The sequence below is a fragment of the Neopelma chrysocephalum genome, unplaced genomic scaffold, assembly GCF_003984885.1.
Source record: "Neopelma chrysocephalum unplaced genomic scaffold, ASM398488v2 Primary Assembly neopelma1_147, whole genome shotgun sequence".
NCBI classification, from domain to species: domain Eukaryota; kingdom Metazoa; phylum Chordata; class Aves; order Passeriformes; family Pipridae; genus Neopelma; species Neopelma chrysocephalum.
In genome coordinates, this window is record NW_020897809.1 from 9524905 (window position 1) to 9539225 (window position 14321).

Here is a 14321-nt window from a genome sequence, read left to right on the forward strand (position 1 = left end):
TCAGACATCCTTGTATTTTAGATGTGCTTAGACTTTTGAGAGGTTACAGGACAGTGCAACCACTGCTCTTTCCTGTGACAAAGGAACATGGGGCTAGGAGAGGCCTCCATTCCCTTGATGTTATATGCAAAAACATTATGTACGCTCTTGCCTTGTTGACATTTTTAAGAATTAAACTCATTCAAGCTGTGCAGGCTCTCGGGGGGAGCTGCAGGGACAGCTTTAAGTACACAGCTTTTTTCATTTTCAGAAGGGGAGGTGACTTTAAGGGAAAAGACTATGGAGCCAACTTAAGATTTTCTTTATTACTCCACTCATAAGGCACCCAGGGCTCTAATAAGTGGGTTCCCTTTGTCTGGCTGAAACTGGGTCACTGACATGAGCAAAGCACTGTGATTCTGCCCTTCCCTGGGAGATTCTGGATGTCACAGCATCCAGCCAGACAGCTAAGGCACCAAAGTTTAACACAGATCAGTCAACTGAAAATGCCTTTGGGCAAGAACACCCAATAAACTCGACCACAAAACCATTTAAGTGTGGGTTAATGCCTGCTTATAGAAGGCACACATTGGCATGGAGCAGAGAAGTCTGTTTTGCACATGACCCTTTGACATCCCTTCTGATCTGTGGTCAGCATAGGAATAATTTTATGTGGATCTCAGGAGAAGCAGTACCTGGTAGGTTAGAATGCAAAGACAAATGTGTAAAATCACACAAAGTCAGAGCACAGGCACAAGATATTTTGTTATAAAGCATTGTATTAATTCTTAGAAAGATTTAGTCAGAAATGTATTAAACTGAAATCTAGCTTTGCAACACTTGCTTAATAAACAATTTTCACTTACTACAACACACAGAACAGCATCAAGTTACACATCTGAATTAAATGGGAATGCTTTTGCACCTTTTTTGGTGAGTCAGATTCAGTTGAAAGCAACATTTCGTAACACAAAAAACCCCAACAGCCAAGCATTCCCAGTTAAATGAAGAGGTTTATAAGATATGAGACTGACAAAGAAAAAAAAAAGTATTATGGATGAGATGGAGCTTGGAAAGAAATTCATACACTCACCACACAAAAATTAATCAGACAGCCTTGACTGTGCTATTAATGATTTTAAACCTCATGCATTGTCTGGGATTTCAAGAGGTTTTACATTTCCAGTACAAAAGGGTATTTGTAGGACCTGTACTCAAGAGTGGCATTTGATTGATTGTACATACTCTGACACAGAGAAAGCTTTAAATGCAAAACATATTGCTGTAGCATGGGAACAAAGAAGTGAAAGATACTTTCTAATTAAAACATAGGATTTTTGATCCTAATCTCAGTCATTGTGGGGCAAATGAAGAGCAGCATGTCATGGATTTCTCAACAACTCTCCCTATATTGTTTTCTTTTAGTCACAAAATGTCAGTTCAATAAAACAGAAAGTATTTCCAAAGGAGGTTTTGCTTTCATGAAGAAAAAGTTTTTTGTTGTCAAATACCCTGTTATAACATTTTCAGAGGAAATTTTTTCTAGCTTTCTGCTAGAAATACTTTCTCATTTTGAAGTGTAAGTCTGTTTACTGAATTAAATAAAAAAAAAAGAAAAAAAATTGAAGAGCTTTCAACCTCCCAAATAAACCCTTCTGAATGACTGATTTGTTCAAGATTCATCTGTCACGAAAATTGTAAATATCTGAACGTATACCAGGGGGAAAAAAAATAATTATATTTAAAAATCTTTTGTGGAAGCAGGAGCAGGCTCTCCCAGAGCTGCACAGGAGGGCAGAGCGTGGGGAGCCCTGGCAGTGTTTAACCCTTCCCTGCAGGACTCAGTCAGGTCACCATGGGCAGTGTCCCAGCAGGAGCAGGGCTCCATGGGTGACTGCTCACCTTCCACTTGGACCAGCTGCTGGCACAGCCACCCACATCCTGGACTTGTAAGGCTCTGCTGACACATGATGTGGCTGCTGGGGACTGGGACAGGCACATCCCTGCTCCCATGGACATTCCTGGAAGTGCACACACCCTCCATGTCACACAGCAGCTGAAGCAGCATTCCTGCAGAGCTCTCACCCCCTGACCCTTGGGAGAGCTCCCCAGCAATGCTGTTCCAGGGAACGTGCCCAGCAGGGAGGGGCTGGATGCTGGATGTGGCCAACAGAGCTGCCTGACTTTTAATATCTGTTCACCGAGGCGATTCAAACAAGCGTTTGAGCCCACTTACTTGCTTATTATAGTTTAATTTAGACAGTGTCAATATCTGTGACTAGCTCTGGGGATATTTTTGGAATTAAGCTACCTAAAGAGAATATTCATCTAAGAAATCCATATGGCAGGAAAGAACGGTAGAACTGCTAGTGTGGAATAGTAAAATCTTCCTTTTCATTCCCACGCTTCAACTGAAATCTTTAGAAATTTCATCTACTTTCCTCATTTATACTTGCCTATTTTTAACCCTGTTTTGGTTGGTTTGTTTGTTTGTTTTATATTCTAGTCCATACAGACTATTCTGTGTTTTTGCAGGAACAGAGAATTATATTACTTTACAAGTCAGGGGTACAGCATGTCATGAAATTCACTACTGGAAATTCAAAATCATCCAGATTCAAAACCATCATAATTCACTGCTAAATAGAATCTTTCAAAAATTTCAGTTCCTATCCCTTCAGGGAACTTCACAAGCTGGTATTTCTAGATCAGACTTCATTATCCAGGTCATCATTTCAATTTATCAGTGCCTTGGGGCCTTTGGTATTCTCAGCTAGGGTGGTGTCATGTCCATCAATCACTAGGCTGCTTCCACATTCCCATTTTCATCTCCTTCAGTCTTAAAAAAAATCTCCATAACTCTCTGTGGGTGTATACTGGACACAGACACCTCTTACTTTTGTCAGCTGTTACCATGTTTAAAGTACAGGAACTGATCTGTACACATTATAGGGGCCTAAAGAACTGTTGTCATTCTAGGCCCTGTATATTATTATTATTATTTGTATTAGGGGAGGTTTTATAGATTTACCAGTGTTTCTTTGGACTCTAAGCATGGCAAAAAAACCCCAACAATATGTTTTTCCCGGAAAGCTGATAGTTCAATTGAAACCTAAATGTTACATGTAGTGAACAGAAGTAAGGACCTGACAAAGGAAAGAGAAAATTGGGACTTATTTTGCATCATAGAAAACACAGGTCAGGCCAAGGGACTGAACAGAGAATTAAACCAACACAAGGCAGATTTTGAAAAGAGCCCTGAAGGAAAGGGCAATAATTATTATATAGAAAGCACAGAAAACAAAGAGCTAGCAAAAGGCTTTAAGGGACAGGGGAGAAAGTATCTGGATGAGCCTGCTGCTTCTCCATCTCTGTGAGGGGCAGTATAATCCTAGCTTTGAAAATATACATCACTAACCCCAAACCACCCCAAACTAAATATAGTACCAAAATAGAAAAAAATTTATGAGCTCAAAACAGACATAGCAGCCCTGAGACTACTGAATTTGCTGTAGCAATTACCTATCCACAATATTACATAGTCTCCAACCAAATACTATTAGTGTGGTTCTCAGAGCAATTCAAAGACACTGCTGCACTTCATCAAATCATTTTTGGACATCCCATGAGCTTTCAAGAGAACCATCATTCTCACGAGTATGATTTGTTCATGTTTCACTACAATCTGGTTTTCAAAAATTCGTTTCTTCCCTGGTTTTTTTCTATTTGAATTTTTAGATTGGTTTAGAGGTAAGAAAAATCTTTGCATTTTTCAAACACCAGCTTTTTTCGTTCTTTTAAGAGAGCAAAAAGAGGTTTCCAATGCTCCATTAAACAAGGACTCACGCCTGCTGGTCTGCAGGGAAAGCAGGCTGAGGCATCAGAAGTATTGCAGTTAGGGAATTTAGTCCTTCCGATGCAGTCAGTCTGCAATGTGATCTGATTAGATTCAAAGACTCAAACCTGAAGTCCAGGACTTCGAGTCAAGACATAAATAAACAAAGAGGATGAAAGAGCAGTCTGCAGGGCTGAAACAAACCTCAGGCTCCACAGTTCAGGTTAAGATTTCTAAGGAATGCAAGCCAGGTGGATTGATTTAACACAGCATTAAAAAACATCTGGAAGAGAAAAACATGTACATCCAAAAATAATCATGAGAAAATCTTCTCCGTATAAAATAATTAGTGGAATGTGTGACATATAAAATAAGTTTCTGCACATATACCCACACTGCCACCATCAGCCTCGCTTTCTCATTTATTCAGGTGAACCTGTACCTGGCAAACAGGCACTTACTCATGGATAACAGAGGAGGTGCTGAGCTGCTGGAGACTTCAACACTGCTGCAAAATAGAGTATGTGTTCATATGTGTTTGTGCAATGGACACTTGCTGTGCAATATTATCTTGTCTCTACAGACAAATTAGTTGCCTCATGCTCCTGCCAGCTTGATTTGTTTGGCCTTTACAGAGTACAGGATACATGGAGTTTCTTGTGATTGAATCTCACGTAAAAGGTAAACCTGAGAGTTTATTCTACACTATGCTATACATCCACCAAGGCAGCTGGAGCATTTGCTGACTTGATGTTGAAAAGAAGGCTATAAAATATACCAGGGAAATCTTGAAACGTCGCTCACTTGACATAGCAATAAGAGCCCTGCATTAAGATGCAGAGCTGATTTCCCTGATCCATGAAATTGCCTGGATATTTAAGGCATTCTCAAACAGAACCAGCATGAAACTCACCCTCCATTTCTGGCACAAGGACACCGTGGGTTTTGTGCTCTCCAATAAAAACAGAGCTCAAAATTGCAGAGATTAATATTCTTTAAGAGAGGACCTAAATACAATTTCCTTCCTTTCTCAAGAAGCATTCAATGCCTTGAATACTAAAAGATGGGTTTGCTTGCTAACACACTGCTCAGGTGCCACAGATGCTCAGGTTCTTTGTTGTGAGTGGTGCAAGAACCTCTTATAATAAAACACAGTGTGCAAATCTGTGACCATCTCTGGAGAGGGACATTTTTTTTTCTCCTAAATAGGTGGCAGGACAGGAATAGGCACAATATGTGGAGAGCTATGAAAAAATACTATGAAGCAAGATATTGCATTATTTTATGGTCTGAGACTTGGGACATGGTTCAGAATTCCTTACCAAGTGTATATTTCCAGCTGCTAAAGGGTAAGAAAAGACCCACCTATACTTGCAAAGTATTGGTGAGCTGAGGGTCAGGTAGAATTACTTCCAAGGACCCATCCAATGCAAACACACAGACTACAATAATGGGGGAATTTGGAAGGACCATAAACTTCCCTAGAACATTGTCCTGCAGGCTCTGCTACCTTAGATTCAAAGGAGGAACAGAGTACAGCTATAATGAAACCACAATTGGATTGTGAACAGCTTCCCATTAGTTAGCTGGGAAGGTTTTAGCACAAAATGCACCAATGAAGTATCCTGACACTGCAGTACATGTCACATCACAAGCAGCTTTCACACCAGCACAAGGAAAATGTAACACTGGCAGACAATCTTATCACTGATTTCTGTCCAGATCACACTGAAAGGGTAATCTCCTTTCAACCTGTTGCATACTTTGCACATATAATTTTCAGCATCTCCATTGCAAAGAAAGACTTGAGACTCATACTCAGGTTCAAGATTTTTCTTGGACATGGATTACCGTTCCTTCCTGTGGACAAAGGAAGTGAATTACCTAAATTTTCAGATAAAATTTCTCAGTTTTTGCCTTCAGTTAGGCTGATAACCCTTCCCATTTTGTAGCGAAGCTTTGCACTGAGCAATTTAACAGCCAGTACTCTCCTGCTTCCTGTAATTCTGTTCCTACTTAGCACATACAGTGGCCTGTATCTATACAGGTATACAGAATTATACAAAATACAAATGGAAAGGACTCTTGAAGCCATCTGGTATGTGACCCCGTTCAAAGCAAATTCAGCTACACCTAATTAGCTCCTGAGATACGCTTGCCTACCCTACTTAAACAGATTCCACAAACTCCCTTGGATATTTATTGTGATGTTTTGCTAGTCTTACTATTAGAATGTTTTTCTAATGTTTAGTCTGTTCCAGAAATTTTAATTAAAAGCTCCCTCAGAGGAAGACTGGATTACAGTGCATTCTGATATATGAAAAACAAACATCCAAAGAAATCCACTGACAGAAACACATGACACGATGAATTTAAGGTTCATAAATTATTTGTGGGTCACACAGGTGTTTTTTCAAACTTTCTGATTCGGAGCGGTTTGAATGAAACCAGCCATTTATGTATCCACCACACTGTTCACTTAAAAGAAGATCTTGATCATAGTAATTTCTTCCCTGATTGAAGTTCTGAAAGCTCTAAGTTCTCTGAAGAAAATAGTTGTTGGCATTTTTGGATGATAAACATCTCAAAGTGATGATGATAAATTTACAGTGTTACCCAATGGTGCGGAAAAGTAGAGAAATGCAAACTGATAACCTCTGATTTATGAATGCACACTCATTATTACAAAGTCTGGGGGTTCACAGTTTAAGATCAGTGCTTTAATCTCAGTGCTTATTAAAAGTGTGAGGAGGAATCATGAAGGGTGGCTGCCATTTTGTAACAGATTAACACTTAATGCTCCTTGTTTCCAGTAGGAATACAAAATGATACAGGACTTCCTGCCTTTTTAAGGTCTACATAAGCTTTTGTTACTGTTCACAATCACAGAGGATGGGAATTTTTACATCTGGCTTTGCTCATTCATATTAGAAATTTTTCTCACATATTAATATAATCATTCCTATAAACCTTTTCCTCACAGGGAAAAAACATTTATCCAAGATATTAAAAGAAATCTTGTCATCTGCTTCTTAAAACATGTTGTTGATAGTGACAGAATTTACTTTGAAAGTATTTAAACTTATTATTTCACCTATCAACAGACATTCCCAGTGAAACCCACCCCATGCACTCCACGTCATGAGCCAAGTAATCTTTTTGTCACAGTACTGAAGTAAATTATATTACATTCCTTCATCACTTCCCAAAGCTTGGGGATTTTCTAATTTTTCCTTCTCTCTCCCTGTTACCACTCTGTTAAATATTCAAAGCAGGCAACAAAAAGCAGTAGGAAAAATAAGGTCAATACAGCAAATTGGAAAAAAGTAAAATGTTGCTATACACCATCGTTTGGTTGTTACAGTTCTCTTAATCAACCCAAACAGCTTCTCTGAGAGGACTAATTTGATTTTACAAAGTGCTAACCCGTAGCCATATTTGACTTTCCTTTGATTCCAAACGTGAAAAATAGCCTTTATCTAATGTTCAGGCACATCATCTAACTACACATGCATTTGCATTACGAGGCAGTGAAACATGGCTGGAGAGCCATCTTGGATGTTATCTGTGTTATTACTCAAGTGGAGACTATAATCATAAATCCTCCTCTTCCCCTCCAACCCCCGCCTTTTTTTTAGAAGTACACTTAAAATCTGGTTTTAAGCTTCACTGGCTCCATTACGTTTGAACTTCAGTAACAAGAATGTGGTATGAATGTGTTGAGAGAAAGCACAGACAAAAGGTATATTTTCATAATGTGGTTCAGTTTAACTGTTCCTATAATTAGCTACAACTCATTAGGCAATAAACAGAAAAACAAAGAGATTATGAATGGAAGGGCAATATTTTCTCCATAAAACAAACAAAAAAACTAAAACAGATGCCTGGTTCATGAGGCTTTCCTTGCATAAATACACAGAGCAGCTTAGAAAAGATATTTTCTTGATTGAATATTTTTGTCTAGGAAGAAAACCTGTAAACATTATCTTGAGCAATTTCCGTGAAAAGTATTTATTGCTATTGTACACTTGAGATTTTTTGATCTCAAGGATAAAATAACAATACAGCAATGGTCTGCAGATGACCAGCTTTGATCTTTTATTAGTTCTTATAATTGTTTCTTAATTTGTATTCTGCATAATAAGCACTCACCTTCACAGTTTGTCCAGCTTCGGGGCCATCCTGTAAGCAAAGGAAGAAGTCTCAGGTTAGAGGATCTAACAAGGATCACACAGGAATTCAGAAATCTTACTCAATAATTATTTACATGCAATTACACTGTATGTTAATTTAGCATATTTTTCCTGAGGACCATTCAACACAAAGTTTTTGGACAAGGCTCCTTTTCATATCAGGCCATGACAAAGGAAGCAACTCTGTCTAAGATAACAGAAACAGTAGTTTTTCATTCTTTTAGATCATATCTTTCAATAGCTAGCAAGAGATTTCTGATCTTTGTGAACATAAAACACACATAGAAGTGAGAATTTAATCCCAGTATGCTTGCTTAAATTTTGATTCTAATGAATGGGCTTAGTCTTCTGGTTTGCTTTAAACAGAACTCATTTTTGGTATAAAAACACCCAGCACAAATAACTGAAAGGTCAGAAACATATTTACATGGCTACATCACTCTTCCTGTATATAAATATCTGTGAGGAGGAATCACTATTTCCATCATAAGCAGTGGGTTACGTGCAGAACGAGGAGATGTGGCTGCCTTCTCTAGGTCAATCCTGAAAATGCTTCTTTCAAGGAAGAGTGTTTGCTGAAATATTCACAAACAAGCACTGTGTTTGGGAGTGTTTGCAGGCTTATTCCAAAGTTTTGCAGTTATTAATTAACCCCCCTTTCCCAGTGGTTTGCCTTTCAGATTTTTTTTCAATGGCACATCTGGAAGACTGCAATGCAGTTATTTGGCTTCTTTTTTTTATTACTATGATCTTGCATTTATTGCCCCTTGAAGTTTCAATGTCCTTTTCTCATTGCACTACGGAAGAAGGTTGAAAGCTTGATAAAACAAACCATTAAACCTTTTTTTTTAGTTGACTGGCTTACAAACCTGGACGGAGAAGGTGAGCGAGGTGCCGCAGAAGTGTTTCTCCACCACATTCCCAACCCTTTGCGCCGTACGAAATAAATCGGCCACTTCCTCAGGACACAGGTCACGGAAACGCTCCACCGGCCGCAGGGGACAAACAAGGACATCTGAAGGTGGCAGTGTCAAGGCACAAACACAAGTCTGAGCGGTCCACAAGGAGAAGTGTCTCAACCCCCAGCCCGTAACCTGGTTCTGATCACCTTCAGAGTGACCAAACTCTTCCTCTCTGATGGTACAGCAAGAGCATCTAAAACGTAGAGCTAAATACAGAGAATCATATGATGCTTTGTTCAGATCCTCTTTCCTCAAATCCCTCAGATATGGCCAAAATGACTAAACTAAGGTCCATGTGCTGTTACTGAGACATCTAAAGGAAAGCAGTTTTCACACACTCAAATTGACCATCTCAGTGGAGAAATGCTCGTGTTCAACAGCTCTGAAAGTCAGGGACATTTTCTTTTGTGATTAAAAATGGTGGAAAACCAAAAGAATTTCAGACAGGTTTGGGAGTGTGGTCCGAGACAGCAGTTTTACAATGCTTTTCCACACATGTGATACGTATTTTTTAAAATCTTGATCTTACACCTCTAATTTTTGGTACCCAAATGTGAAAAGCTGACACTGTGCTGATCATAGCAGATTGCTTCTTTGTACATGACATTAATTACAATTCACAAGGAATGCTCAACTGTTATAAATATTATGTTTTTTTTTTTTAAATTAAGATAATTAAGACTATTTCCTTTTAAGCACAGTGTTCACAACCCTGTAAACATACTCTGATTTAATTCTACCTTGGTGACTGTGCTTCGTGAGTCAGTGAAATGAAGTTATAAAGTAAATAATGGAAGTACACAGATGCTGTTCACAGTCATCGGATCTGCTGTTTCACAGTAATTAATAATTGCTATGATTCCTCACTTGAAGGTCAATTTTGTAACATTATTAATATGGTCCAGAATTCTTAGCAGAGCCTCAGTTGTGTAAATCCAACAAGCAAGAACTTGGGACTTGATTCTCATTTCAATTCCCTGCAGACAGGATTCTTTGCTGACTTACAGAATAGTATTTGCAGAATAAAGACCTTAAGATAACCTTTAACATCACTTGAACTTTCATGACCAAAGGCTATGAAAATTATTTTTTTCAGTATTAAAATGAGTGTTCAAAGGACTATTTGAAGAAAATTAAGTTCCATGCCATTGTATTACAGCCATCTTTATTTTACTGCATCTTGAAGCCTGCAGGTATTCAGGAATATTCTCTATAATCTAGGAAAGATAACTAGGAGCTGCTCTGCAGTTAACAGGTTCACACAAAGGTTACATCAACCTGATTTTCAAGAACCACATGAGACATTTGAAACAAGGAAAGATTAATACATGTGAAAGATTAATTATTTCCATAAGCACACAGACAACATGTTTGCATTCACCAAGTTTACTGTAGGAATCGCACTTATATTTCTGATGGGGAGAAAACCAGATATTTTTTGAAGTAAAGAAGTAGTGGCAGGTTTTGATCATTTTTCAGAGTCCAGATGAGGACAGGCAAGTCTGTAATGGATATTTGTGAAAGTGGGAGCAGAATTTTCAAGCGAGCTCCACCTCTAGCAGCTCCCAGCAGAACAGGAGAAGACTGGTCCCAGCTGTGGGTGTTAATCTGCTCTGAAAATCTGTTTCTCAGTTTTTCTAGTGCAGCATCAGCTATGCCACCACTATTCTCCTTTTCTCTTTTTACAATTTACCATATTAACATTTAATAAAGGAGATGCATATATTTAGAAAGCAGGTACTTGGAAACAAAACAATCCTGGAAGGGGACAAAAAGCCTGGTTTTGTGGGCTTTTGGTTCTGAGATGCTGTGCCTCTTGGAAAGCTACTGGGCACAGTAAACCCCCTGTAATTCATTTGTGCCTTCCCAGCACACTGTACAAAGCACCTCCATAAAGGATGCCATTGGCTGAGCTCGGGGCCCAAGGGAAGAGCTGGAAAGTTGCTTGGCAGACCTGATTTCCATACCAGGCATAAAGGAATAGGAAAACTAATTAATTTTACTCATAAAAAGGAAATCCATGTCAACACTAAAACAGGAAAAAGGACATTCGTTTAATCTGAGTTCATTTTTCAAAGGGAAGAAGGGAAGCTTGTACCCTTAGGGCATCTGATACTTAAGTAGATAATTATCCTTCTTCTGCAGCACTGCTTTATTATCATGGCTCAATGAACCATTTATAAATGAAGAATTTCCCCTCACTTACCTCTAGCAAAACTGCTGCTTACATTAAGACAAGTTTCCTTTTCTCCTTTAGAATTTTCCCCAGAAGTTTCTCACCCTCTCAGACTTGTACACACCTCACCAGCAATTGTTTGTTCTCTACCTTGCTCAGGGCCACAAACATAATTTTTGCATTAATCATGGTTTCTACAACCTGATATTAGCCCTGTACTACTTGCCACTGCAGAGGGTTGTGAAAAACACGAGCTAAACACTGCTTGTGAGAGCTTTTGTTTCCACAGCACATTGCAGAGGGAGAGGGCTGGTTGTGACCAACACAGGACATCTGTTTTATTTTCCTAACTTTGTCACTAATCTGCACTGCCACTTCAGCAAGTTGCCTCTGTATCTCTCCCTCTCCTCTTCCACACTTTATCTGCTTAGACAGCATTTGCCAGTTGGTGCAGTGGATGTTTCCTTATTAACCAGGAGCCTCTCTGCTCACACAGGGCCTCAAAGCTCTCCTGCAGCACCTAATGATGCACCCATAAAACATGTCGTTCTGCAAAAAGGATTTGCACTTCCTCCTTACATTACCAAAACTCATTTACAACTCAAACTAGGTTTTAACTATATTTCTGTCTTGGAACGTGATAAATAATTCAAAGGCACAATCACACACTGGAGCATCTTTACTGAACTTTCCATCATTTCAAAATAATTCTACAAAGAATAATGATCGAAATTCTGAATCAGAGCTAAATTAACATGAGAATGTAATTAGGACAACATTCAAGCTATATTTAACTATGAATATATTAAAAGGCAAATGTTAGAATGAATTCATGGATTTGAGGTCATTAAGAAAACAACCATCCCCTGCAACTTTAAATCATAGTTTTTAACTACAATTTTTGACACTAGGATAGTTTTTAACTTTATATCCTGGTCAGATTTTAAGTTGTATAACTACTCTATTCACCTCAAAATTCTTCCTAAGTTTAAAATTACATAAATTGCTCATTGCTTTCTGCAATTACCCACTGCAAAAACACTGCCAGGAACTCCTGATGCCTGTGTATTAAAGCTGCAAGTGAAAGTGAGTTTGTACTTATGTCTGTGTGCAATTACTCCTTAGACAAGAAGCATCTACTGCCATCTGAGATGCCTCAGGGCATCCAGCTGCCACTCCAGAAGGGCAGGATCCTCCCATATGCCCTATGTCATAACTGTCATTCAGGTGGGAAACCTGAATCATCTGGGGGTATCTGAAACTGCAGTAGGTGCCTGTGTTTGGACAAGAGCCCCAACTTTAACAGAGTGGCTCAGCAGGACAAGGGGCTGATACCCAGCAGATGAGCTGCGTGAGTGAAGACAGCATTCTGCCTTCAGAAAGTTAGAACTTAATGTTTCCTTTCTCTAAACACTATAATTAATAATTTTGTGATTTCTTCATTCATTCTGAACTGCTACTGACTGATGAAGTTTCTATTTTTAAGCTTTGATGTGCACAGCTGTTATTTCCTTCAAATTCTCTGAGTCAGTCCACATCATTAGAGTACATGCAATTTAATATGTCAACTTCTCCATTTTAAGGAGTGAAAAACCTTTACACCTTATTCTAATCTGTAACAATACATTTCTCTCTCTAAATCTTGCAGAAGTCTCTCAATAGCTTTACTTTTCTTCTTAATACCTAAATATGCACACACAAATCAATATGCAAACCCTCACACACACTAAAAGCTCCATTAAAGATTCATTAAACAAGTAGGAATGTCAGTATTTTTCAAAGACTACCAGTAGATAGTAGCTTAAAACTCCAGGTATTTTAGTGGTAGTGCATAACCATAAAGTAGCTGCAAAGCAAGAGTGGATCAGACCCTCAAACTGAGCTAAAACCTAAGGATGACCAACGTTTTCAACCAAATCTCGTCCTTATATATTGGGCACAGCAGAGCACTCCCTGCACAACCTTGGGCAGGCGTTTGATGCACCAAAGACCAAGAATCTCTTCCATAATTCAAATTAACAGCCTGTTGGTGTGTTAACATTGTGACTTGTTTGGAAAAGCTCAGACTGGTGGCCAAGCACACACAGTTCAACAGTTTCTGAACACCAGCAGCACAAGGATGCTTGAACATGTGTGCCAGCTCTCAGCCCTCAACAGCGAAGTCTGCACACATTTCTGTAAATCCCTCTTGCTCTTCCACTGACCTTTCAGACCATAATAACCGGGGCCCTCTGAGACTGGCAGTGAGATGTTACTGCAATGTGGTTCTGCAATGGGCACCTGGACACCACCAAAGCCACGTTCAGCAGTGCCAAGCACAAGTCCGAATTCCCCATGGACATGTAAGTACTGCAGGATGTGCTCACACTGGAGGTGATGGGTCACGACTGAAAAGTGAGCATTTGTAACTGCACCATGACTTAAGTTGATCAGACAAAGAGGACTCAGTTTCTACAAGGAAAGCAAAACACGTGGCCAACACCTGCATAATGACCACTTGAAACAAAATTTTCCTTCCACTAATACACACAGAGGGGAGCCTGAAATTCAAAGGCACAGTTGTAATTTTTATTTGCTTTATATGAATTTTGACTTTGAAGCTTAAATTATTGTAATTCTGTACTTAAGGTCTAAGCCAGGCTCTGTGTTCCCTTCAATGGGATTCTGATCAACCTCGCAAAGTGCCCATTATAAATTTTCACACACAACTATCAAGGTACACACATTCTGTAGTTCTAAAATGTTAGAAAAATGGCCTTTGGGGGATCAAAAAAAAAAAGAAACCCCAAAGAGGTTAAAATTCCTTTTATGTGACAAGCTTTAGAACTAAACACAGCTTTTTCCTGGTTAAGTCCATTAATTTGCTATATAGAAACATACTTTCAGTTTTGACTCTTGTTTTATTCCTGAATTTGAACTTCAAACAGAACAATTCAAAGCTTTATAAAGGAAAAAATTAAAGGCTCTCCAGGTACTGACATTCTAACAATAGGAATAAAGTTCTTTTTTTTTTCTTTGTCTTCTTGAGGAACCACTTAAAAACATTAAAATTGACAGGTTTTCTTAATATGTGAGGCTTTAAAAGAACAAAATACAAGGGGGAAAAGGCAGACTGTCTAAAAGTGAAAGGGTAATTGCTTCTGTATGAAGCTGCTGGGTTTCACCAATACTAGCTT

General features: G+C 38.8%; 1 protein-coding gene across 4 annotated transcripts in view; it reads right to left on the reverse strand.

Moving 5' to 3' along the window:
• Positions 1 to 14321, reverse strand: part of FHIT (fragile histidine triad) — a 553711-nt gene that overhangs the window by 133764 nt on the left and 405626 nt on the right. For all 4 annotated transcript variants that reach the window (XM_027700943.1, XM_027700944.1, XM_027700946.1 and 1 more), the window contains 2 exons: positions 8877 to 9022; positions 7967 to 7996 (listed from right to left, as the gene is read on the reverse strand). In XM_027700943.1, coding sequence (XP_027556744.1) covers positions 7967 to 7996; positions 8877 to 9022 — 176 coding nt within the window. The remainder of the gene's footprint in view (positions 1 to 7966; positions 7997 to 8876; positions 9023 to 14321) is intronic.